Source organism: Homalodisca vitripennis, chromosome 4 (genome assembly GCF_021130785.1).
Source record: "Homalodisca vitripennis isolate AUS2020 chromosome 4, UT_GWSS_2.1, whole genome shotgun sequence".
Taxonomy (NCBI): Eukaryota; Metazoa; Arthropoda; class Insecta; order Hemiptera; family Cicadellidae; genus Homalodisca; species Homalodisca vitripennis.
Genome location: NC_060210.1, coordinates 195,497,695 through 195,525,224, shown reverse-complemented (window position 1 = coordinate 195,525,224; position 27,530 = coordinate 195,497,695). Strand labels below are relative to the sequence as shown.

Sequence of the window (27,530 nt, the reverse complement as noted above, 5' to 3'; positions counted from 1 at the left end):
ATTCTTGTAGCATTTAAACAGCAATTAAAAATGTTTTGAATAGGGATTATTGTTTACCAATTTTTAAAGAATTTAAAATTATGACTACCAAATCTCTACATATACTAATGCTTAATATGTGTTAAACAGATAAGGAAGTAGTCGTTTATTTATGAAACTAATATTGTTCAATAATTTTCCAGAAAACGAACGGTATGTGCCATAGAAAATATTTCAAATTGTAATAAAAAATGGCTAAAAGTATAAATCTAGGTCGTATTAATTTTAATATTATAATGAAATTATAACATACAACATTGATATTTTGTATTTTTTTCGTCCTGAGGGAAAAGGACGGTTTGTCCCCGTGCTTAGTCCTAAAAGGACCTTTGCGCCTCTCTTACTTAATTTTGTGTCCTCAAAGTCCGAGGCTTTTGCAGAAGCTGATCAGATTTGAGGGCTCCTGTTCTCTGATGTCCTTGGGGCTGAGGAGATATGCTCCCAGTAGTCTTTTCAGAGTTTCTAAGATGGCAGGGCAATCTAACCAAATATGCTCTGCTAATTCCTCTTCTCCGCAGAGTCTACGTTCGTCAGTCTGGCTAAGGCCCACCTTCAAGAGGTGTTTTCTAAGGAGGCCATGCACTGTCAGCATCCCTATTATCATTCTTATATCCTCCTTACTCTGATCTAGGAGAGCTGCCCACCCTTTAGCATAAGGAGAGATAAACATTTTTTTTTATTAATCCTGAGGCCCTACTCGAATTAAAGTATCTTGTCTTCTTTTCCCAATCTTTTACAAGAGCTATGCTGTAGGAGAAAGCTATCCTGCTACCCGGCTTTGGGCCCACCATAAAGGACTCCACTCCCTTTTTGGCGAGGGTATCTACTTTTTATTTCCATGAATGCCCTCATGGCCTGGCACCCAACCGAGTGTTACTCTATTTTCCTTAGCCAGTTCTACTAGAGGATTCTTGCATTCCCAGACTGCTTTCGAATCAAACGAACAGGTATCAAGTGCCTTCAGTGCAGCCTGGCTGTCAGAAAGTATTAACCCTCTCCCAGGCAAACGCCTCGAAACGCCTCGGCAGGGCGCCTGGGGCTAAAGTCCAAACGCCTCCAACTGCTTTATCAACACTCTCTGCTTTGTGCTGCTATCATACGGTTATTTGGGGAACTAATACTGGAAATATCTATTGGCAGTGTCATTGTTGCTTTGTTTATTCATAGTTTTATGACTAGGGACGCTATCTAGGATTAATAATTTGAAACGGTTCATTGATTACTTCATTGACGGTGATCTAGTTGTTCAGTAGTACAATTCTTTCTGACTTGTGCTGCTATCTTAAGTAATTTGATGAACTATTTGGGACTTTTTATAACCACTTATTTACTGAAATCATTTCGTTAGTTTTTTTTCGCAGTCTTTACATTTGGTTCTGTACTTCATAGATGGCAGGTTCAAGGTGTTAGCGTGATAGCATCATTTTTGTTTGATTTTAATTTTCCTCATAAAGTTGATACTTTTTTTATAAATACAACGTTATTATAGAGGATTTAATCAGCTTCGTAACGATGTATAATACATAATAGTTTTATTAAAATAAAGTTCTTAACTTAGTAAAAACGCAAATAGGTGTCCCCTCGCGGCAGAGCGGTTATTTAATTCAGCCCAGTCGCGCCAAAAGCGCGTCGCGGTAATTCAACCGGGAGAGGGTTAAGTATTTTGCTCCTTTTGGCTTCATTTGTATGAGTCTTCTGGCGCATGTCAAGAACCTTGCACTGAACTAGATCCTCAAATTTATAAATTGTTCAAGTTTCAGCGCTTTACTATGGCCATATCATTGCAGAGAAACAGCAGTGCCTTAGCTAAGGATGGAGTCACATTCAAGAGATGTGATGCCATCGTAAACAAGGAAGAATTTTCTTGTAACCTGTTCATAATATCACTTGCTTAGAGTGGTGGCCACGATGTGCGGTTAACACCTCATTCGTTTGGAGATACCCACTCATGTAAAGTACAGTGATTCATTTGGTTAGTTACTTCATACAGTTCCATACACTCAATCTTGTCTATGGTAGGATTCAACAATCTATTTACTGCGTACAAAGTCATGTTGTCTACAGCTAGAGTTTAGAGGACTTTGGCAAATGCCTGGAGTATGTTCTCATACTCATTGAGTAGAACCATTGAACAGATAGCGCCTATGTTATCGCTCTTCACCATTGTTAATTTCTGTTACCAGTGTTTGTTGTAAAAACTAGAACCAACGGATGTCATGACATAATAGGTTCCCTCTACATAACGAGTTATGCCAAGTAACCTGGGTCCGTAAAGGATTACCACCTCGTCATATACACAAGTGTTTCATAACGATACAGAATATTCTAGCTGTTTCGATCTTATTACGAACTCATCAGGGGAGGTAAGATGCAGATTTCAGAGTTCATCCAACGACTGAATTATTTTACAATTTCCGTAATGCAGTAACAATTCCATCACTCATGATTCAGTTTATATTATTCCTTTAACATTTAATAACCAGGGGGGTTCACTTCTGACTGGTTTATACCTTTCAGTTGAACTCACACTGGGCACAGCAAAAACCGAGGTGTCACTTAAATCTGGGCTACCTTATGGATGTCCAGGAGCGGCACATCATTAACCGCAAATGTTGAGATTCCGGGGTGCAAGGGCAAGGGGAGTAGATAGGTCTAGTCTACTCTCTAGTTGGAGTTGGTGGGGTTCCCCAAGAGTCAAAGGTTCTTGCCAGCCTTGACTTAAGGGCAGCCCCTGCCTACTTTGACTGGAGAGGCTGGTTCAGAGCTGGTTTTCTCATTCTTCCGAGGGGACATGATTGAGACTAATCTAAATTTTTCCTCATGGATCTCAACAGGATCAATAGGAGTCAGCCCCTAACCCCAACCTTACCCATCCTGAATAAACTGTCACTCCGGAAACATCGTAAAGGTCCGTAGGACTAAAGTATGCTTCTTGTCCTAGGAGAACAAAAAAAAATTAGTTTAATATTTAATAATTTATCTCATGAAAATAAATTTCACCCATTCACTCTGAATGCATTTTAACGTTAGCCAATTTTAAATATAAACTCCCAATATACTGCAGCTTACGAAACATCACAATCCTAATAGCTAGTCAAAGTATCAACTTTGTATTGAATAAATAATAAATAACAATGAACAAAAGTAACAAATAATAGATTGAATAATTCATTTTGTTTTTAATAACAATAAAACCTTATTATATAATATCAGATTTCACTGGTGTAGTAATACAAAAATATGAATTATAAAAAATATGAAAATTATACTATAGTTTTTTAAATACAATTCTAGGCTAGCAATACAGGATTGAAATGCTATCAAAAGAAAATAAGTACACATTTTATATCAAAATAGTATACTGGTCAAATAATTGCCTTAATTTTGAGCCCAGATAATTGATTTTTTACCAAAACGTTTCTGGGTTCATTATTTATATAGCACCTAAATAAGAGCCGCACTCAAATTTTTCTCAGCGCCAAAGTTAAATATTGAGGCGTCCATGAATTTAAGCTCTGTGTCTGTTTGGCGGGTGGAACGTTTGGCAACACTGTATATCTCTCTGGTTGGGTGAGGATAGTGGTGGGCTTCATCCTTAACTGTCTTCTCTACTGCATTCTGGTTTTGATGACTTATATGACAAAGTCTATTGTAACATTTATATTATTTAACAGCAATAAAGAATTTAAATTTAATTCAGATTGAATCAGCCCTTCCCACCATAGTTACGATATTCTAACACCGTCTGCATGACTGAGTCATTTCTTCGTGTTCAATATTAAGTATGGCTCAACTGACTCCATAATCCTCCTTCCCATGTTTGCAGGGAGCCAAACAACCAACACTAAAAAAATACTCCATCAACTCCCGATATTTGGAGTTATCCACAAATGACAGAAATATCCATGACCTAAGAAATTAAAAATGCATGTATTACAATCAATAACATATATTTTGTTACACGTTTACTTTGATATGGATTACTCCAAGTAAATGTTTGTATAATGTTGTTATAACAAGTTTACAATTGATGAATTTTGTACTCAATAAATGTCAATATTCATTTCATTCCACGTTCCAACAATTCAGTTATGCTCAAGTACTCTTTTAGATAAGCAAACCCTTAAACATAGGAGCTCCACCCACACTAACACTAATCTCGTGCAGTAAACTATACCTATCGACCAACCCCTTATACCCCAATATCTCGAAATGTGCGATTAGTGATGAACCAGTGGACACCCATGGGGTTGCCCAGATTTAAGTAACACATCAGTTTTTGCTGTACCCAGTGTGGGTTCGATTGGAAGGTAAAACACCAGCTAGACGTAAACCCTCCAGGTAAATACTGTTATTCTTAAAAAATAAATAATTTGTTATTATTAAAAATTATTCTAATTTATTTATTGAATTTCTATCAGCAATGAAACTGTCCAATACTAACGGCAAACATAAATGTGTTGACTTCGTCTCGAATATCGTCATCCGAGAGATGCACTGCAGGATCAGCAGCATACATCAGAAGAAGGTCAAGGAACACAAGACGTTGCTTTGTACCTGTACAATAAAATCTCAATTTGTATTCACAGATTTTTATTTTCTCACAGATAAAGTAGATTATATTGTGAAAATCAAGTTGTGTACATAATTCTATTGAAAAATATTGAATTTGTCCAAACACCTCTTCTACTTGTAAAATAATATATTTTAAGGGGAATGTCATGATTTTATTTTAATAAAAAGATCTGATTTAAGTTAATAAACTCAATTAATAAAAATGTCTTTGTTATTAAGAGTGTAATGGAATTTTGACAATCGCTTTTCAAATCAAATCTTGTCAAACAATACTTATTCTGACAACAAACAATAAAAATACAGTAGCAGTACAGAGAATTGCTTACAACTTTTTACAGTAGCAGTACAGAGTTTGCTTACAACTTTGAACAGTAGCAGTACAGAGTTTGCTTACAACTTTGTACAGTAGCAGTACAGAGTTTGCTTACAACTTTGTACAGTAGCAGTACAGAGTTTGCTTACAACTTTGTACAGTAGCAGTACAGAGTTTGCTTACAACTTTGTACAGTAGCAGTACAGAGTTTGCTTACAACTTTGAACAGTAGCAGTACAGAGTTTACTTACAACTTTGAACAGTAGCAGTACAGAGTTTACTTACAACTTTGTACAGTAGCAGTACAGAGTTTACTTACAACTTTGTACAGTAGCAGTACAGAGTTTGCTTACAACTTTGAACAGTAGCAGTACAGAGTTTACTTACAACTTTGAACAGTAGCAGTACAGAGTTTACTTACAACTTTGAACAGTAGCAGTACAGAGTTTACTTACAACTTTGTACAGTAGCAGTACAGAGTTTGCTTACAACTTTGAACAGTAGCAGTACAGAGTTTACTTACAACTTTGTACAGTAGCAGTACAGAGTTTGCTTACAACTTTGTACAGTAGCAGTACAGAGTTTACTTACAACTTTGTACAGTAGCAGTACAGAGTTTGCTTACAACTTTGTACAGTAGCAGTACAGAGTTTGCTTACAACTTTGTACAGTAGCAGTACAGAGTTTACTTACAACTTTGTACAGTAGCAGTACAGAGTTTGCTTACAACTTTGTACAGTAGCAGTACAGAGTTTGCTTACAACTTTGAACAGTAGCAGTACAGAGTTTACTTACAACTTTGAACAGTAGCAGTACAGAGTTTACTTACAACTTTGTACAGTAGCAGTACAGAGTTTGCTTACAACTTTGAACAGTAGCAGTACAGAGTTTACTTACAACTTTGTACAGTAGCAGTACAGAGTTTACTTACAACTTTGAACAGTAGCAGTACAGAGTTTACTTACAACTTTGTACAGTAGCAGTACAGAGTTTGCTTACAACTTTGTACAGTAGCAGTACAGAGTTTACTTACAACTTTGTACAGTAGCAGTACAGAGTTTGCTTACAACTTTGAACAGTAGCAGTACAGAGTTTACTTACAACTTTGAACAGTAGCAGTACAGAGTTTACTTACAACTTTGTACAGTAGCAGTACAGAGTTTACTTACAACTTTGTACAGTAGCAGTACAGAGTTTGCTTACAACTTTGAACAGTAGCAGTACAGAGTTTACTTACAACTTTGAACAGTAGCAGTACAGAGTTTACTTACAACTTTGTACAGTAGCAGTACAGAGTTTACTTACAACTTTGTACAGTAGCAGTACAGAGTTTGCTTACAACTTTGAACAGTAGCAGTACAGAGTTTACTTACAACTTTGTACAGTAGCAGTACAGAGTTTACTTACAACTTTGTACAGTAGCAGTACAGAGTTTGCTTACAACTTTGTACAGTAGCAGTACAGAGTTTGCTTACAACTTTGTACAGTAGCAGTACAGAGTTTGCTTACAACTTTGAACAGTAGCAGTACAGAGTTTACTTACAACTTTGTACAGTAGCAGTACAGAGTTTGCTTACAACTTTGAACAGTAGCAGTACAGAGTTTACTTACAACTTTGTACAGTAGCAGTACAGAGTTTGCTTACAACTTTGAACAGTAGCAGTACAGAGTTTACTTACAACTTTGTACAGTAGCAGTACAGAGTTTACTTACAACTTTGAACAGTAGCAGTACAGAGTTTACTTACAACTTTGAACAGTAGCAGTACAGAGTTTACTTACAACTTTGTACAGTAGCAGTACAGAGTTTACTTACAACTTTGTACAGTAGCAGTACAGAGTTTACTTACAACTTTGAACAGTAGCAGTACAGAGTTTACTTACAACTTTGTACAGTAGCAGTACAGAGTTTACTTACAACTTTGTACAGTAGCAGTACAGAGTTTACTTACAACTTTGTACAGTAGCAGTACAGAGTTTGCTTACAACTTTGTACAGTAGCAGTACAGAGTTTACTTACAACTTTGTACAGTAGCAGTACAGAGTTTGCTTACAACTTTGTACAGTAGCAGTACAGAGTTTACTTACAACTTTGTACAGTAGCAGTACAGAGTTTGCTTACAACTTTGAACAGTAGCAGTACAGAGTTTGCTTACAACTTTGAACAGTAGCAGTACAGAGTTTACTTACAACTTTGAACAGTAGCAGTACAGAGTTTACTTACAACTTTGAACAGTAGCAGTACAGAGTTTGCTTACAACTTTGAACAGTAGCAGTACAGAGTCTGCTTACAACTTTGTACAGTAGCAGTACAGAGTTTACTTACAACTTTGTACAGTAGCAGTACAGAGTTTACTTACAACTTTGTACAGTAGCAGTACAGAGTCTGCTTACAACTTTGAACAGTAGCAGTACAGAGTTTGCTTACAACTTTGTACAGTAGCAGTACAGAGTTTGCTTACAACTTTGTACAGTAGCAGTACAGAGTTTACTTACAACTTTGAACAGTAGCAGTACAGAGTTTACTTACAACTTTGTACAGTAGCAGTACAGAGTTTACTTACAACTTTGTACAGTAGCAGTACAGAGTTTACTTACAACTTTGTACAGTAGCAGTACAGAGTTTGCTTACAACTTTGTAACAGTAGCAGTACAGAGTTTACTTACAACTTTGAACAGTAGCAGTACAGAGTTTACTTACAACTTTGTACAGTAGCAGTACAGAGTTTGCTTACAACTTTGTACAGTAGCAGTACAGAGTTTACTTACAACTTTGTACAGTAGCAGTACAGAGTTTACTTACAACTTTGAACAGTAGCAGTACAGAGTTTGCTTACAACTTTGAACAGTAGCAGTACAGAGTTTGCTTACAACTTTGTACAGTAGCAGTACAGAGTTTACTTACAACTTTGTACAGTAGCAGTACAGAGTTTGCTTACAACTTTGTACAGTAGCAGTACAGAGTTTGCTTACAACTTTGAACAGTAGCAGTACAGAGTTTACTTACAACTTTGTACAGTAGCAGTACAGAGTTTACTTACAACTTTTGAACAGTAGCAGTACAGAGTTTACTTACAACTTTGTACAGTAGCAGTACAGAGTTTGCTTACAACTTTGAACAGTAGCAGTACAGAGTTTGCTTACAACTTTGTACAGTAGCAGTACAGAGTTTGCTTACAACTTTGTACAGTAGCAGTACAGAGTTTACTTACAACTTTGAACAGTAGCAGTACAGAGTTTACTTACAACTTTGTACAGTAGCAGTACAGAGTCTGCTTACAACTTTGAACAGTAGCAGTACAGAGTTTGCTTACAACTTTGTACAGTAGCAGTACAGAGTCTGCTTACAACTTTGTACAGTAGCAGTACAGAGTTTACTTACAACTTTGTACAGTAGCAGTACAGAGTCTGCTTACAACTTTGAACAGTAGCAGTACAGAGTTTGCTTACAACTTTGTACAGTAGCAGTACAGAGTTTGCTTACAACTTTGTACAGTAGCAGTACAGAGTTTACTTACAACTTTGTACAGTAGCAGTACAGAGTCTGCTTACAACTTTGTACAGTAGCAGTACAGAGTTTGCTTACAACTTTGTACAGTAGCAGTACAGAGTCTGCTTACAACTTTGAACAGTAGCAGTACAGAGTTTGCTTACAACTTTGTACAGTAGCAGTACAGAGTTTACTTACAACTTTGTACAGTAGCAGTACAGAGTTTGCTTACAACTTTGAACAGTAGCAGTACAGAGTTTGCTTACAACTTTGTACAGTAGCAGTACAGAGTCTGCTTACAACTTTGAACAGTAGCAGTACAGAGTTTGCTTACAACTTTGTACAGTAGCAGTACAGAGTTTACTTACAACTTTGAACAGTAGCAGTACAGAGTTTGCTTACAACTTTGTACAGTAGCAGTACAGAGTTTACTTACAACTTTGTACAGTAGCAGTACAGAGTCTGCTTACAACTTTGTACAGTAGCAGTACAGAGTACTTACAACTTTGTACAGTAGCAGTACAGAGTTTACTTACAACTTTGTACAGTAGCAGTACAGAGTCTGCTTACAACTTTGAACAGTAGCAGTACAGAGTTTGCTTACAACTTTGTACAGTAGCAGTACAGAGTCTGCTTACAACTTTGAACAGTAGCAGTACAGAGTTTGCTTACAACTTTGTACAGTAGCAGTACAGAGTTTACTTACAACTTTGAACAGTAGCAGTACAGAGTTTGCTTACAACTTTGTACAGTAGCAGTACAGAGTCTGGTTACAACTTTGAACAGTAGCAGTACAGAGTTTGCTTACAACTTTGTACAGTAGCAGTACAGAGTTTACTTACAACTTTGAACAGTAGCAGTACAGAGTTTGCTTACAAGTTTGTACAGTAGCAGTACAGAGTCTGGTTACAACTTTGAACAGTAGCAGTACAGAGTTTGCTTACAACTTTGTACAGTAGCAGTACAGAGTTTACTTACAACTTTGAACAGTAGCAGTACAGAGTTTACTTACAACTTTGTACAGTAGCAGTACAGAGTTTACTTACAACTTTGTACAGCAGCATTACAGAGTTTACTTACAACTTTGTACAGTAGCAGTACAGAGTCTGCTTACAACTTTGTACAGTAGCAGTACAGAGTCTGCTTACAACTTTGTACAGTAGCAGTACAGAGTTTACTTACAACTTTGTACAGTAGCAGTACAGAGTTTGCTTACAGCTTTGTATAGTAGCAGTACAGAGTTTGCTTACAGCTTTGTACAGTAGCAGTACAGAGTATGCTTACAGCTTTGTACTGTAGCAGTACAGAGTTTGCTTACAGCTTTGTACAGTAGCAGTACAGAGTTTGCTTACAACTTTGTACAGTAGCAGTACAGAGTTTGCTTACAACTTTGTACAGTAGCAGTACAGAGTTTGCTTACAACTTTGTACAGCAGCAGTACAGAGTTTGCTTACAACTTTGTACAGCAGTAGTACAGAGTTTGCTTACAACTTTGTACAGTAGCAGTACAGAGTTTGCTTACAACTTTGTTTATTCTTAGTTTTCTCGTTGCTATCATGACTACCGATAAGGTCAATGTACAAGTACAGTAGAGTCCCGTTAATCCGACCTAATTGGGACCGAGCCCTGTTCGGATTATGTGATTGTTCGGATTAGCCAGAATTACAGAAAAATGCGGTTTTAAACTTGAGAATGGGTCTATTTTGTTATAGAATTATCAACATTGTTTATTAAAACATGTTTTCTGACTGTTGCATTGTATTTCTTGACAAATAAACGTGTTTGCGAATACTAAACACATTTACCGTATTTAGTGTGAGAGTTCTATTGTTAAGCAATGTGAGCGTACTGGATATTGTACGGGTCTAAGCGATACGGGACGACGAGAACCTGGGTGATAAAGGAGAGTTGGTGCCACACGCAGACGGTGCAGCAGCGCTTAACCTTACACTACGATACTTAGAGCAACAGGCCACTGCTACACCTGCCGATATCATGTTTATGACACGATGGTGATACTACGCGTCATCCAATAAACTCTCTTCAATGCGACAGAAGACAATAACTGATTTATGTCTTTTAACAATAATTAATATTGTACTCAATAATAATATCAGTACTGAACGTCCAATTTTTGTTTGATTTCACTTCTTAATACAGTAATTTAACTCATACTTAACCTATAAGTTTTAATTTGGTACTGTATTTAACTTCATTATTTATGTACTGTACTGTACACAATTTGTCTTAATAAAATACTGTATGTCTATTTAATTAAAGTTTTCTTTGTTTATGTATGAAATGATGCACCCATTTTAATTTTTTAAGTAATTAGTTCCTATAACTGTTCATTATTGTTATAAATAATTCCTCCTGGACCTGTTCGGATTAACCGACGTTCGGATTACACGTGTTTGGATTAGCGGGACTCCACTGTATTCACTAACTCTCAGCCAAATCCCATGGAGTGGCGTGCACTATAATCAAACCGTGTTCTTCATAAGAAACAAAGCCTGATACACAATTTCAAGTCTATAGATAAATTTATTCTTGATTTACTGAGCAAACGAACAGACAGACGTACATAGAAATAACATTTTTCAACCCTCTCTGTGTTAACACGGGTGATTCCACTTTGCATTTAATTGCCAAGCCCGTGTTATCACGTGCCACACTACTGATTCACTACACGATATCTGGAATCTGTAAGACAATACACTTTTTTTTTTCTTTTGTTTTTTGTTCTCTTAGGACAAGAAGCTTATAAATTGCACTTAGTACCTGTAAGAACCTTTGCGCTGCTTCCGGAGTGATAGGATATTCAGGATGGGTAAGGTTATGCAGTAGGGGCCGCCTCCTATCGAGATCCATGATGAAGAATTAGGGCACTACATCTCAAAGTCATACCGGAAGAAGGAGAGGCCAGCTCTGAACCAGCCTCTCCAGTCAAAGTAGGCAGGGGGTGGCACACCCTTGTTGAGATTAACAAGAACCTCTGAGGTAAGGGAACAAACCCCACCAACTCCAACAGTCACCTTCCACAGTAGACTAGACCTATCGAATTGCCCATGAACCCCAGAATCTCAACATTTGCGGTTAGTGATGTGCCGCTACTGGACATCCATAAGGTTGCCCAGATTAAAGTGACACATCGGTTTTTGCTGTGCCCAAAGGTGGGTTCAACTGGAAGGTGGTGGTAAACCAGCCAGAAGTGATTCCTGCTGGGTGACAATACACATTGGTCTCTAGTAGTGTTTATTAGAACTACTATAAGTCCACAGTAGTGCTGTTTAATTGCTACACTCTGATGGTTATCTAAGTAACGATCACAAAAGCATATGGTGAAGTTTTATTACTTGAAAATAAATTATTATTTAACTTATTCATTGCTTGTGATTAAGATAACTTATTTTCAGTCACAACTAAAAAGCCCACTAAAACAATAATAGCACTAATAATATTTATTTTACTTTGAAACAACATGAATTACAGATTTCTGAAGGAAACAGGATTTTTCCGGACATTTGCCATCGTTCAGTGAAACAAGAAAACAGTAACACTACGTTTCGAGATCTGCAATCTGATCTCTTCTTCAGGTAAAGAACTAACCTAATACATAATTACAAACTAGGTTAAAATAAACAAATCTTACTAAAGCGTTGTGGCACGCCTAAGTCAGGAATCACAACCTACATGTTGTTTGTCAACTTCACTAACACTAAAGACATGCACTTAATACAAAACTAGTGTTAGTGAAGTTGACAAACAACATGTAGGTTGTGATTCCTGACTTAGGCGTGCCACAACGCTTTAGTAAGATTTGTTTATTTTAACCTAGTTTGTAATTATGTATTAGGTTAGTTCTTTACCTGAAGAAGAGATCAGATTGCAGATCTTGAAACGTAGTGTTACTGTTTTCTTGTTTCACTGAACGATGGCAAATGTCCGGAAAAATCCTGTTTCCTTCACAATCCTTCCATCGTCAAAAATAACCTTCAAACAAAGTAAAGATTTCTCATAATATATAATGTATCATATATCAGAACATTGTCAATTTTGGGGGAATATTTGAAAAATCTTATCATATAATGTTTGGATACGTGTAAAAAATTGGAAAATATATTACATTTTATTTCTTCCAGAGAAAACATTTATTTTAACATTGTCGAACACAAAAATAATTGTTACCTCAGTAAATAGATTAGCCACTTACAGGTCACAGTTTAAAATTGTGTAAACTAAAACGGTTTTATTCCTTACCATACAAATTGTCATCTTTTGTTGTGTCCTGTGTTGATTGAAATGATGCCAATGACTTCTTCTTCTGAGCAATAACCTAAATAAAAAATTACACATGAAATTCTGTAATGTTTACTAAAACTGATAAGAGTATTAGACAGTGTTAAATTAAGCACTCAAACCCAACCCAGAGATAACCTTGGGTACAACACATTTGGTACAATAAGTGATTGTATTCACTTAGTACTATAACTGCTGAACACAATCAGTGTTGTACATGCTGAAGAAAATGTGTACACTGAAGTGCTACGCCACCACTGTGGTGTCATTGATACTACCGATGCTTCATACTGATCAAACGTTGGAGACGAGAGTATTTATAATTATTACTACGAGGTAGGAGTACGCCACATCACACGTCGCGTAACGGGCTTCATTAAGGTTCCATTCAAAATTTCAAGTCTATAGCTCCTTTAATTCTGAAGATGTCCTGCAAACAAATAGACAGACTCTAAAACAGATGAGAAACTTTTACATCGGGCCGGCAGACTTAGGAGAAATTGTGGCAGGCTACTGAGCGATAGGTTTTAATAATGCTCATCTGAATTCCATGGTTGAACATGTACCACCATAGAACTCATTCTTGTCTATGTATAAATGAAGTTTCATGCAACAGTTAACCCATTGGCTTATACATATTTTTACTATCAGCTCAACTGGAGTTATCCTATTAAAATGCTAAAAACGTAAGAGTTTTGTTATATGTTTATAAAAAATTTATTTTTCAAGTTATTTGGTTATATTTTATATTTTTTTGGATTAAAATGAAATGGGCTTTAATAATAAATATATATATATATATATAAATGCGAATGTTTGTTTGTATGTTCCGTTATAACTCTCGAACCAATGCACGAAACATCGTGAAATTTTGTACAGTGATTCTACACGTTCCTGGAAGTAACACTTTCCCTGAAGGTATATAACCATCTGTCACATTTAATCCCAAAGTTTGACAAAACACTTTTCTTAAAGAAATATTATTTATGGCTTTTGGAGAACCCATTCTACTCTGTAGAGGAATTTTCCTCCAATAAGTCTGTTTTGTTTTAATAAGATTATGTTATGTTTTCAATACAGATCCATCGATGTAACTGCGGTGGTACCATTGTTATTTACTGTATATTCTTTGCATTGCCAAATAATGTAAATTATTATTAAATTGCATTAAGTGCATTAATGCTGATATTGTTGATGTAACTGTGTTGAAACTATTAACTTTTAACTATCTATGTTGGACTTGGCTACCAGAATGTGCTGTATTTATGACTTTGTCAATGATCATGAGATTTATACAACAATAAAGTGATTTTGATTTTTGTTTTTTTTTTTTTTTTTTTTTATTAACATAGGCATACATACTAGAGTAAATTTGGTCCAATTTAAATAGTTTATTTAATTAATTTTTTAATTATAAATCGTTGTTGATGTTAGAGTGTTTTATATTGGATCCGACAGACTGCGCTACGACACATAATACAAAGCGAACTGATACTTAACAGCTGTTAATACTTTCAGCTGAAGTTCATCAAAGAGGCAGAAACATTTGTTTACATTTAAAATTTAGACAATTTTTATTGTAAAGTGCTTGATCAGTAGTGTAATGCAGGTTGCATAGAAGACGTCATTACCTAATTTTAAATTCAGATTGCACCAATGATCAATAATAATATATAAAAATGAATGTTTGTCCTTTATAGACTCAGAAACTATTGGACCGATCAATATGAAAATTTGTATTTATTTGTATTTTTCTATGTAGAAGGTTTGTATGCTATGCCCATTGATGTAACTCACCACCAGGCTGTACTGCAAGATATAAAAGTTATCAAAGCGCCTGCACATTATAAACTGCAATTACAACACAGTTACGTATATTAAATAGCCAAACACTATTTGAAGGCAAAGAAATATACGGGCAAAGCTTAAGAGACGCATGCGAAGCCATGGGAAACAGCTACTAGTGATATATTTGGTCATAATTTAAAAATGATAATGCTGTACAAACTAAAAAAGTTTTGGAATTTTTAAAAATTTTTTTAACTCAAATAATATAAAATAAAATACCACATTGTTGCTTTTATTTTATTTGAAATGTATTTCTCTACCTAGCAATACTATAATATGTATATATATATATATATATATATATATATATATATATATATATATATATATATATATATATATATGCATAGTTTGTCAGAATAAATGTTTTTTTCTAAATTCTGAAAATTCCAAGAATGTTGATTTTTTTCTCTTGTACTACACTAATATTCTTATAGTAACTTATTATTCATTTAAATTTAAATTAACTGTAGTATTGCAGTTTTTCTTATGTGTTACAACAATATTAGTCTAATTTATACTAACATTTGGTTGAAAAAGGAATTTAAAAAAAATTATTTAGATGGCGCTGTACTTGTCACAGAACGGTTCCGTGATATAAATTTTGAGCCCAGACTAGCTGTCACGGAACCGTTCCGTGATACAAGGCCAATGGGTTAAAGCTAAAATATCTTGCACATGATGCATTCACATTTATGTTCATTGGGCTATGTTCCATAGCAGTGTTTAACCATTTCAGTGCCAAGTATTTATTGACTGGGTATACTGAAAAGTGCCAGGTATTTATTCTAGTGGGCGTACCTAAAAGTGCCAGTCCTTTTGAAGGCATTTTGCAAGGTTTTAGTAAAAAATTCACAGTTCGATTATTTAATAAGCTATCAACATGATTTTTATTTGAAAACTCTGTTTAATTAACTTAATAACAAAGTTACCATAACACTAAATTTAGGAATACCAAAAATGGACTTACCTACAAAAAATTAAAAAATTTTTTTAATTTCATTTTTCAACCAAATTATTATGACCAAAAAAATTCATATCCTTTTCTTAGTCCCTTATCACTGGAAATCGTATGCAATTGTCTATAAATCTTGAAAAATTTCTATTATTATCTTCAATAATGAGTAAGTTATACAACTTTTAAGAAACTATTGTCACATTGTTTCCGGTACCTATGGCAACCAAAAATATTTATATGTGAGTTTCATAATTTAAAGTTTGATCGGAAGTGTACTATAACAATTTATTTTGAAAAGAACGATTCTTCACAGACATTTCAATATGATATTATTTAAAAATATTAAAGGTTAAAATTGTTAGTGACTTTTTCCCGAACGTCCGGTAAAATTGGACGTCAGCACTTTTCGGCCAACTTTTGTTGTCCGGTAAAATCGGACGTTGGCACTTTTCAGACACCTTTTGTCGTCCGGTAAAATCGGACGTTGGCACTCAAAGGGTTAAGTAGTAAAAGTTCCGGTGAGTTAGTGAAGGTACTACAAAGCAAGAATCTACTACAAGCTGGAATCAGACCAACTTTTATCATTGAATTTCCACTCTATTATTTTTCTTTTTATTGTATAAACAAACTACATATGTTAATAAGCCACATGTTAAAATCTCATATGATTGTACACAGGTTGTTTACAAATTTATTTAATCTGCTATTTTGTCGTTACCATTGTAGTTACCCACACCAATTGTAAAATATAGGCTAACACTCACCCAAACTCCATGGAGTAGCATGCATCATTATTGAATACAGTGTTGCCAAAATAGAAATGAAGCTAGTGCACAATTCCTAGTATATTAATCACTTTTTTCTCGAGATATTGTGCTGACGGATAGAGAGAAACAATATAGTAACTTCTATATCCAATAGTAACGCAGTCCAATTTAAATCTCTAGAAATCAAAACAGCTTCAATGTCCTTCATAGATACTATTGTTGTAAAAGTTAACCATTTGTATATCATGTTAGTTTTCGTATTTATCAACAATACACTTAAATTTAAATTGGAAAAAACCTCAGAACAAAAGAGAATTTTGTTTACACTAGATATCTAGGCCACTGTCATTTGCCTCCGGCCAAAATTTAGGAAATGTTCAAAACTGAATTGTCCAAGTTCAATTCTTCACAACAAGCTGGAACTATTCTCATTATAGTTTTTTCTGTAACTATTTATGGTGTTAAAAAAAACAGATATTTTAGTTTTTCAAATTTTGTATGAATAATTAAAGACTAGTTATTAACGACAATTACCATTGCCATTTAAAGTACAAATTTGTTAAACGTTACATAGAAAATCACTTTCATGTTATTCATATATACTTTGATGGATATATTATGTTAAAATGATTCATAAGACAATATAAAATTTATAGAATTTTATATTTGCCAAATGTACAACTTAAACAAATTTTAATGAGTGTCACAAAAATGTATGGCATTTTTCTTTTTCAGACATTTAATTTTTAACTTTTTGGGGTCCCTTAGCAAACTCAGTCTATCATCTGTTTCAAAGTCTCTGTAGATCTTATGAAAGGGGTTTAAATTACCAGTCATAAGTTATCTTCCTCTATGGTTTTACTTTCGCCACTAATACAACGCGTAGTTGCAAACCTACATAGTGTTTATTTTCAGCGTATGCTGCTGTTTGGTTAACATTTGTTTTAGTTGTTTGTTAAATAGATGCAGGTTTATTATGATTATCTAGTTGTCAACAAATAATGTAATGTAAAGTTAGTTTTCATTTTCAACTGAAACTTTTTACAACAATGATACGAGGTTCTTCCTTGAAAAAAATACAAGAGTTTATTACAATTTATTGGTTTACAGTGAATTGTACTTAAGGAATATTGAAATATAGGCATATTCACTTGAAATTAATTGGACCTGACGAGTCAACCCAGTGGGGAACAAATACACCCCAAAAGGTTAAAGCAAAGATAAACAATTGGAGAAATTTTTGTATACTGGCTAATAGTAATACAGTTTATCAAGAAACATTACACGTATTGTACGAGGGCCATCCGGAAAGTAGTACCCATTTCCGCAGCGTGAGGCGCTGATGACGCGAGTAGCCGCCGGTCAAGGTCAGATCGCTTCAGTGGCTTGTCTGCCTTCTCTGTTACAAGTTCCGTGACGCTAGCATTGCCTGTGTTGTTTCTGTGGCAGTTCATAATGTTTAAAAAAATTGAAATGCCGCCAGTTGTGAATTGAGGGCTGTAATAAAATTTCTCAACGCAAGAAACATTCGACCTTGTGATATTCATCGCCAATTAAAGGAAGTGTATGGAGACAATGTGATGGAAGAGTCATCTGTTCGGCGCTGGTGTCGTTATTTCAACTTGGGGAGGGGGAACACACACGACGATGATCGTTCAGGGAGACCATCTGTCATTACAGATCAACTGCTGAGGTCAGTAGACGAATTCGTGAGGAACGATCGGCGCGTCACAATTGATGACATCTGTGAACATTTCCCTAATGTTTCTCGAACAATTGTTCATAAAATTGTCAAAGACCATCTGCATTATTCAAAAATTTGTGCAAGGTGGGTCCCTCGCATGCTTACAGATGAGCACAAAACCAAGCGTATGGCTGCTGCATTCACATTTTTGGAACGTTATTCTGATGAAGCAGACACGTTCTTGAATCGCTTAGTTACTGGTGATGAAACGTGGGTTTGTTATGCTTCACCTGAGAGTAAATGACAGTCAATGGAGTGGCATCATACTCATTCACCAAAGAAACCAAAAATATTCAAGACTGTTCTGTCCACCAGGAAACTTATGGCAACCATTTTCTGGGATCGACGTGGTGTACTGCTTATTGATTTTATGGCCCGTGGAGACACTATTAACGCTAATGCGTATTGTGAAACATTAAAGAAATTACGGCGGGCAATACAAAATCGACAGAGAGGTCTATTGTCTGATGGCGTCATTCTCCTCCATGACAATGCCAGGCCTCATGCAGCGGGGATAACACAACAACTTCTGCAGCAATTCAATTGGGAAATGTTCGACCATCCACCGTATAGCCCGGACTTGGCCCCTTCAGATTTTCATCTCTTTACAAAACTTAAAGAGTTTTTGGCGGGAAAAAGATTTGACAGCGATGAAGAACTTAAAGAAGGCGTGACTACGTATTTCAATCGGCTGGCGGCGGAGGAATATGATGCTGGAATACAAAAACTCGTCACACGTTATGACAAATGCTTAAATTTGCTTGGAGATTATGTGGAGAAGTAGTTTAAGGTATGCAGGAGAAGTAGTTCAATAAAAATGTTTATATTTGTTAATATTTACTTCTGTGTCTTTATTTCACAAACGGGTACTACTTTCCGGATGGCCCTCGTACATTGTTATCTCATAACTCATAGCCAATTACTGAAATCGAATAAAAGGCATGAAACATTTTTCTGATTATAAGAAATAATTATCATTAACATGGTAATGCAAATTAGTAATATACTACAATCCATTGCAAAATTTCAGGATTCTAATCCAATCGGTTGCAAAACACTGCTATATTAGGGCTGTCCAGAATGTATTTAACTTGTTAACTCTGCTTACCTTATCCACATAACTGTTTATATATTCAAGATGCTTAGAAAATTCTCTTCCTATTGTAGACAAATTAAATGTAAATTCAGGGAAGAGCCATGGTTTAAAAGCCCGCACTAACACGGCCTTAGATACCCTGAAACAAATTGAAGTTATTAAAATAAAATATTAAGTTTAAACCTTTCAAATGGGCTTTATAACTACAGACTATACACTTATTAATTCCCTTTTAAATCCAATACAAATGATTCAAAAGATATAATTTCAGCAATAATAAAGTTAGTTATATACAAGTAAAATATTTTATTACTCACTTTCCAAAATATTTTACAGGTAAAAATAAGACCTTTAACTATATTATATTAAAAATACATTTTAACACACAAATACATTTTAGCTACACCACAAAATATTTTTTCCCAAACTAGTTTTTGTTACTCGAGCGTGAACATTATTTTGCGATCAGGAGGTCGATGATGTGGCCAAACCTTATCTCTTACTCAGTTCAGGTTTCGTCTGTCCTCTCAGCGCGCGGGGCCACGCTTAGTAACCAGCTGCGTTCTGCGTCACCACTCAGCACTTGCGTAATCATGTACATCACTTTTACTCAAATTTAAATGGCTGTATTTGACCTTCCGATCTTTAAATGACTTGGATTTAAATTAAATTCTCAAATAATTTACAAAGTTTATTAAGCTTCAATTTTGAATGAAACTTTATCGATTGGTTATTAACTATTTGCTTTCAAACGAACCAAGTAAGATGTAATTTAAATTATAGGTTTACCCGTTTTAAAAGTATTTTTATTTGCAGAATAAATACAGAATCAGTCACAATTAGGTCTCCTAGTATCAACTGAATGTAAACTCTTTCCACACTTTGAGCTCCTTCTCCACCGAATACACTAGTATTTTAACAAGTAGATCTGATACGCTATAACAGCTACAGTGACACTGACAGTCAGATAAAAAATAATTTTGAACGATGCTTACTATGGTATGTGCTGCGAATAGAGAAATATTGATTTAGTTACTTATTTGGCCAAGAGATTACACTTTCTATCCACAACTGGATAAGGATTGAATTGTATAACTGTGGATTACAGTGGGCCACACTTAGTGGCCCGGCAAGCTGAACGCTGGAACAGCGAGAGTCACTTGCAGATGTATCACCGAGAGCTGAGGGACATAAATCGATGACCTGACCGACCTGAGGCAAAGAACAGCCATGGCCACCGTTGTGGCCAGGCGATATCAGAGGCCAATCATATGAATTTAATGCTGATCCCAAAGGGTTAAGGGGAAGCTCACACTCAAGAATCCCTTTCCAAGAATCAGCAGAACCCATACCGACTGATTGGAACACCAACAAAAATATGAACACTACAAAGACAAGCCAACCTGAACAGTAAAACAAATCCCCCAAGTATGCACTTATCCTAGAGGTGCATGTCACAGCTCTCATGCCACTTTCATAATCCTTGAAAACCTTGCCAAACTTGCTATCAATAATATCTGAATTTCCAAAAGTGTAATTTCAAATGTTAATAATTCATCTAATTACGAAACCAAAGGTTTCATCATCAGGCGATTCCATTTTTATTTGTGGAGTCGCCTGATGATGGAGCCTTTGGTTTCGAAGGCCTTGTCCAAAAAATAAACCATTTGGAAAAGTATTGTTTATAATATTTTGTACTATTTTATAAATTTGTCCAATTACTCCAAGAGCCTTCAACAGATTCAAGTCACATTAATTTTCTAAAATCTAATAATAGAAGTAAGTGCAGAGTATATTTTAACTTTAACAAGATTCGTATTCAAACAATTAGTTCACATAATTAGTAATTTTACATGCTCGTGCCAAAATATTGTATGGATAAGCCATAAATGCTATTTAAGTTATGATGCTTTTTGTGATCAGTAACCCTTCCTCTCAGTAGGTTAGTATAGACACTATCCTTTGAAACGGAACTTACACTTTAAGAGATTTAGTAAACTGGGATTCCTCATTTAACTGGGCATCTATACTCGTAGCCATGGCAGTTTCTGAAATCATCAAATTAGTGTCTAACATAGTATAATCAAAGTAAACAAAACACACAAAATTAAAATCAATCCACTTTCAAATAAACACACAATGTGTAGTATAACTCCACTATTCAAGATAAAGTACCCACACCATGATTTGCGAGACTGGCTCCACTGACGTTTCAAGCAAAATTTCAAATCTATACCTGAATTTGTGAGATATCCAGCAGATGGTTAAGCTTCGCTAATTTTCATCCAAATCCTGTGGAAGTGCATTCACCATTATAAAATTCCACTTTGCCTAAGTATAAATGAAGTTTCATGCAAAATTTAGTCTATACCTAAATTTGTTCTTGACATGTGCTGTTTAATGGTATCTATATCTAAATCTATATTAGGAATGAAGTTTCATGCAAAATTTAGTCTATACCTAAATTTGTTCTTGACATGTGCTGTTTAATGGTATCTATATCTAAATCTATATTAGGAATGAAGTTTCATGAAAAATTTAGTCTATACCTAAATTTGTTCTTGACATATGCTGTTTAATGGCATCTATATCTAAATCTATATTAGGAATGAAGTTTCATGCAAAATTTAGTCTATACCTAAATTTTTTCTTGACATATGCTGTTTAATGGCATCTATATCTAAATCTGTATTAGGAATGAAGTTTCATGCAAAATTTAGTCTATACCTATATTTTTTCTTGACATGTGCTGTTTAATGGCATCTATATCTAAATCTATATTAGGAATGAAGTTTCATGCAAAATTTAGTCTATACCTAAATTTTTTCTTGACATATGCTGTTTAATGGCATCTATATCTAAATCTGTATTAGGAATGAAGTTTCATGCAAAATTTATAGTACATAGTTGAACTCTTTGAGTACTAACATCCGGATATTCATATGTGTGAAGAAATGCAGACAAATACTAATGTCCAGTTATACAGACGTGTCTGCAACTGTTGAAAAATACTAATGTCCAAATAATAAGGACATTTCGAATTTAAATATTCTGTAACTTTTAAATTTTGTAATTAATTAAATTGCCACAAGTGATAACATATTTACCTACCCTATAATCATGTTGCTATAAAAATTATTAAACTATAGGTATTCAGACAGCCCTATATATAGCTCTTTCATATATTTCTAAAAATATTGGTAGTAAAGCAATTGGGCAATAATTAGAAGGATAATTTTCAATTATCTTTATATAGTTTTTATTTATTATTTTTTTTGTTATCACATTATCTACTAGGTATAATTTTACTTATTGACAACCTTATCCAAGGTTCTATTTAGGCTTACAAAAAACATGATCACTTAAATTTAATTTTAATGTCTTTTTGAGACAACATATATTAGCTTATCAAATAAGTGATAAGATATAAATATATATATATATATATATATATATATATATATATATATATATATATATATATTTTTAGTGGTTTTACACTGAGTGTCAAGAAATAATTAAGAAGCAATTTTTGAAAGTCATCTTTCAAACCACAATGGGTTGAATTTTCTTTGAAATCTATCTAAAAATCTAAGAAGCTTTCAAGATCTACTAAAACTCCTGTGATCTATACATCATAAAAAAGTGTATTGTCGGAAATGCAAAGAGCAATTGAAAAGAATCTATAACTAAATTTAGCTGTTAGTAAGCACATATTTTTCAATTATCTATCTTTGTAAAAGTATTGTTGGAAAATTTGTGCTTTTTCATAGTTGCATTTAGTTTCTGTTTATTGTATTTTATAAGGATGTAATTTCAGTCGACAATTGCTAGTATCATAGAGTGCCAATCAATATGACAACCCTGATATTTATTGTAATGGTGTCCGTTCTGACATAGAATTACCAAATTCAAATCTGTGATGCAATAATAGTGTCAACAATAAAATTCTCATGTAGAACTAAAAAAAGTGATCAAAACCGCAAAACTTACCACAGATTACATCCAGGGTACACTTATCTACATAAGGTGCGATATCAAACTTCTCATTTCCCACTTCTTTTTCTAACTGGCCCATCATGATTCTGGCGTTTGCATTAAAAATATCAATGTACGTCTCCAAAATTTTGAAATGGAACGCAGGAGTCAAAATTCTTCTTTGGGATTTCCATCTCACTGCTACAAATCAAAAAGAAAAGATATTAATTAAAATAAATTAACGTTCTTGTTTTTCTTTTTTTAAAACATAAATTATCTAGAATAAGCAAAACCTTCACTATATACAGTTTATTTACTAGCAATACAATTAGTTCAGAGTTTTCTTTAATTTATCAAACTACACTAGATATCATTCCAAAAATAATATATAACTTACCCGGAGCTGAAACAAGTCCAGTGCCCAACCATTTCTTTAAGAAGTCGTACACTTGAGGTTTGTTCAGGTGCACTGAACTGCTTAAAACCACCTGAAAAAGCCATTTAAATTATGTTAATGACATTATTTAGTTTTCTTTAGTTGACATTATATAACTTTTTTGGATAGTTGCATGCCTTATTAACATTATAGAATTGAAATTATATTTACATTCAATCAAACTAAACAAAACTGCAATGTTAATGACAATGTTTTATTAGAGTAAAACCGTGCAGATAAACTTCATAAATACACTATTCTTACTAATATCACAACATACACAACAGAAATGTACCATTGATTTGTAAATGAAAATAATATTCTTAAAATAAATGGTAACAAATGAAATAACTAAACTAAACTAAACTAAAACAAACTCTTCAAACACATGGTCTCCCAAAATGTTTTAATCTGTTGCCAGTACATGAATTTGCTACTGTTACTTTTTAAAGAATACTGCTCTCTTCCAATCACATACTTTGAGTTCGAACTGTAAAATCGTTTGTCCTTTATGATATTGTGGTAGGTTTTAATGCTAATGTTTTAAAATTAATTATTAACCCTTCCCACGCCTTAGATGGATATATCAGAATAGCATACTGTGACCCAAATACCAAATCCAGTTATATCTGGTATTATAGATTATGTCTCTTTGGAGAGTTTTTTAGTTCACAAAAGGCCTTTGAAATGCCCGGTGCATGCTTCGTGCTTATCGCGGTTGCCAAGGATGTATTTATAAACAACCTTCACTCAGCAGAAGGGGGACAGGAGCACCCTTTGTCTAACTCCGACCGTCTGCTCGTCAGTTCTGCATCTCCTACAGAGCCATAACCAAACATATCCGTGGTGTGAATTACTGCTTTCTTGGTTGTCATAAGTACGCGCAAGCACGCGCATCTACAAAGTATCTCGTTATTATTGTTCTCGGTGGTAGTGTTGTGATTATTTTGTTTTATAGTAGTGTGTAATTAAACTTTTCAGTATAGTAACATTTCGCAATGAAATTGAAATTTATTTGAAATAAACAGGTTTTTAAATAGATCTTTTTCATTTTTATCAATAAATATGCTATTTTTAAGTAAAATGCCCTGTATTATAATTTTTTGCTTTTACTTTTATAATTTAGTTTTTGTACTGTAAACTCTCACTCTCACTCACACTCTCACTCACACTCACACTCTCACTCACACTCTCACTCACTCACACTCTCACTCACACTCAATTTTTTTATGTCGATCAATCCTGTTATCGGTAAACTCAATGATTTAAAGATATTTGTGTCAAATATTAGAAGTTTGAGGAAACATTTCGATGAACTATGTATTTATTTTCAGAGTTTACCAGAAACATATAATTTAATTGTTCTCACGGAAGTCTGGATTAAGAGCGGTGAGGAAGACAGTATCAGTTGATGGGCTATGACATGTTGCTACAACCGAGACGAGACGGACAGGCGGGCGGAGTCTACACTGCGGTACGCTTATCAGCTGACCCTTGTCCCCACGGCCGAGATAATTGAACTGGTGCTCAATGTCACCCACACCAATCACAACCTCCATATATCCGTGTTTGGTATTTATAGACAGTGTAAATTTACATTTAACCAATTCAAGACTGATTTTGATTATATTTTGAGTAAGACAATTAATCCTACCATTATTGTAGGTGATATGAATCTGTGTTTGCTGAAGAATAATAATTCATCTAAAGAGTATTTAAATTTAATTTCGTCATTCGGGTTTGAGAGTTTAATTAACACACCTACTAGAGTTGTAAATAACAGTCAGTCTTGCATAGATCATGTCCTTGTAAGAAATTCTTTAAAAATCAAAATTGAGTCTAATGTTGTCGTGTTTCATATTACTGACCATTATGCACTAAATATTTCTATGTCTGAGATTGTAAACATTGCAGCGCGCCCAAAATACTGTAGCTTATTGGATTACAGAATGTTAAGGAGGCAGTTACAGATGGCTAACTGGAATGATGTTTATGATGTAAATGATGTCGATTTATGTGTATCTAATTTTTACAAAATTTATAATGACTGTTATTTTACCTCCTGCAAACTAAAAAAGTTAAATAGTATAAATAGGAAAAGAAATGTGTGGGTTACAGATCAACTAATTAGATTAATTAATAGGAAGAATAACTTGTATAAAATGTACACTGTAAGAATAAATATAATTTAGTTTTAAGGGATGAATATAATAATTTTTCAAAATAAGTTACTGGACAAATTAGGAGGGTTAAAATGAATTATTATTCTTGTCTTATCAATGACTGTAAGGGTGACCCGAGAAAATATTGGAGTGTAATAATAGGAATTGTAAAAAATAAAAACAAGTCTATGAGTGTTATTAAAGTTCAGGATGGGTTGGTTGATGTAAGTGGTAATGAATTTGAAGTTGCTAATGAATTTAATAAATACTACACATCTGTAATTTCAAAATTAAAATCTGAAGCCTTTGGAAGTGATCTGTTTTTGCAGAATTTTAATGAATGTAATGTTTTGATCGTACATATGAAGATGTCGTAAATGTTATTAATTCAATTAAAAACAAGCGTAGCACTGGTATTGATGGTATCAATATAATGCCTATCAAGCAAAACCTAGGTATATTTGCACCCCTTTTGTACTGTATGTTTAAAAGATCATTAGAACAGGGAAGGGTGCCTGACGAGTTCAAGATAGCCTCAGTAGTCCCTATTTTTAAATCAGGCGTCCCCTCAGATGTATCGTCATATAGGCCAGTTTCTGTGATTAGTGTGATAGCTAAAATTTTTGAGACTAATTAAAAACAAAATTGTAGATTATTTTTGCCAAAAGTCGCTTTTTTCTTGTAACCAGTATGGGTTCCTTCCTGGAAGAGGAATCGATTTAGCTGTTGAAAGACATAATATTAGCTCGATTGTCAATGCGTCAGATAAATATAAATATACAGTGGCTGTTTACCTTGATTTTCAAAAAGCATTCGATGTACTAGACATAGACATTTTGTTAAATAAATTCAGATACTATGGTTTTGGTGGTTTGGCTCTCAAATGGTTGAAATCTTTTTGTAAAGGGAGGAAGCAGGTTGTTAAGATTAATAATGTTATGAGTGATCCCTTAGAATTGTACTTTGGCACAGCTCAGGGTGGAGTTTTAGGGCCGATTATTTTTTTAGTTTATATAAATGACCTATTAGACTTGGAAATGTATTCATCCATGTATGCCTATGCTGACGACACTGCACTTGTGTGCTCTACCTATAATAAGCAATCACTACAGATAAAAATTAGAAGTGATCTGCATGAGGTTTCACAATGGTTGTCATCTAATAGACTTTTAATTAATTCTTCTAAGTCTAAATGTATAGTATTTCTTGACTATCAACTCACCAATGAGCAACATAGGCATGAGTTTAATTTAGTTTGTCATAAGCATCAGTGTATTTATAATTGTACTTGTAGTAATATTGAGGTAGTAGACTATGTTAAATATTTAGGGCTGTACATAGATAAACACCTTAGATGGAAGCATCACATAGACTTTCTGTCCAAAAAGTTGAGAAAGGTTAATTATGTACTCTACCACTTAAAAACCATTTAAAAAATGTTTACCTTTCATGTTTTGAGAGTCTCAATTTTGTTATATGGGTCCTAAAATATACAACAATTTCTTGCTGCATTTTGAGCAGAGCATTATTTTTGAAAGGAAACCTAAGATAAAATTAAAAGCTCTGGAATATGTCTAGAACCTGCCTCTTGGTTGATAAAATAATTGGTGTAACGAAATGTCTTGTCTCTGTTATATAAGAATAAGAATAAGAATATTTATTTGCCATTCGGCCATAGTAGCAATAGACATCGTCAGGTGTTTAATTTACTTAAAACTAAAAAAAATACGGTTTGCCCAGGCACTGGAAATTGACAAACTTAACAGTTTAAAAATATTTTAACAACAACAACAATAAAAACAAGTTAAAAATAGCAAAAATAACAA

At 34.2% G+C, this 27,530-nt stretch overlaps 1 protein-coding gene across 1 annotated transcript in view; it reads right to left on the bottom strand.

Moving 5' to 3' along the window:
- The window catches only part of LOC124360844 (cytochrome P450 4C1-like), a 50,095-nt gene that overhangs the window by 10,419 nt on the left and 12,146 nt on the right, over nucleotides 1-27,530 (bottom strand). Inside the window, exons 3-8 of the mRNA XM_046814794.1 lie at nucleotides 23,504-23,594; nucleotides 23,122-23,307; nucleotides 21,107-21,176; nucleotides 19,141-19,267; nucleotides 12,677-12,752; nucleotides 4,484-4,596 (exon numbers count right to left, since the gene is read on the bottom strand). Of these exons, the coding sequence (XP_046670750.1) occupies nucleotides 4,484-4,596; nucleotides 12,677-12,752; nucleotides 19,141-19,267; nucleotides 21,107-21,176; nucleotides 23,122-23,307; nucleotides 23,504-23,594 (663 nt within the window). The remainder of the gene's footprint in view (nucleotides 1-4,483; nucleotides 4,597-12,676; nucleotides 12,753-19,140; nucleotides 19,268-21,106; nucleotides 21,177-23,121; nucleotides 23,308-23,503; nucleotides 23,595-27,530) is intronic.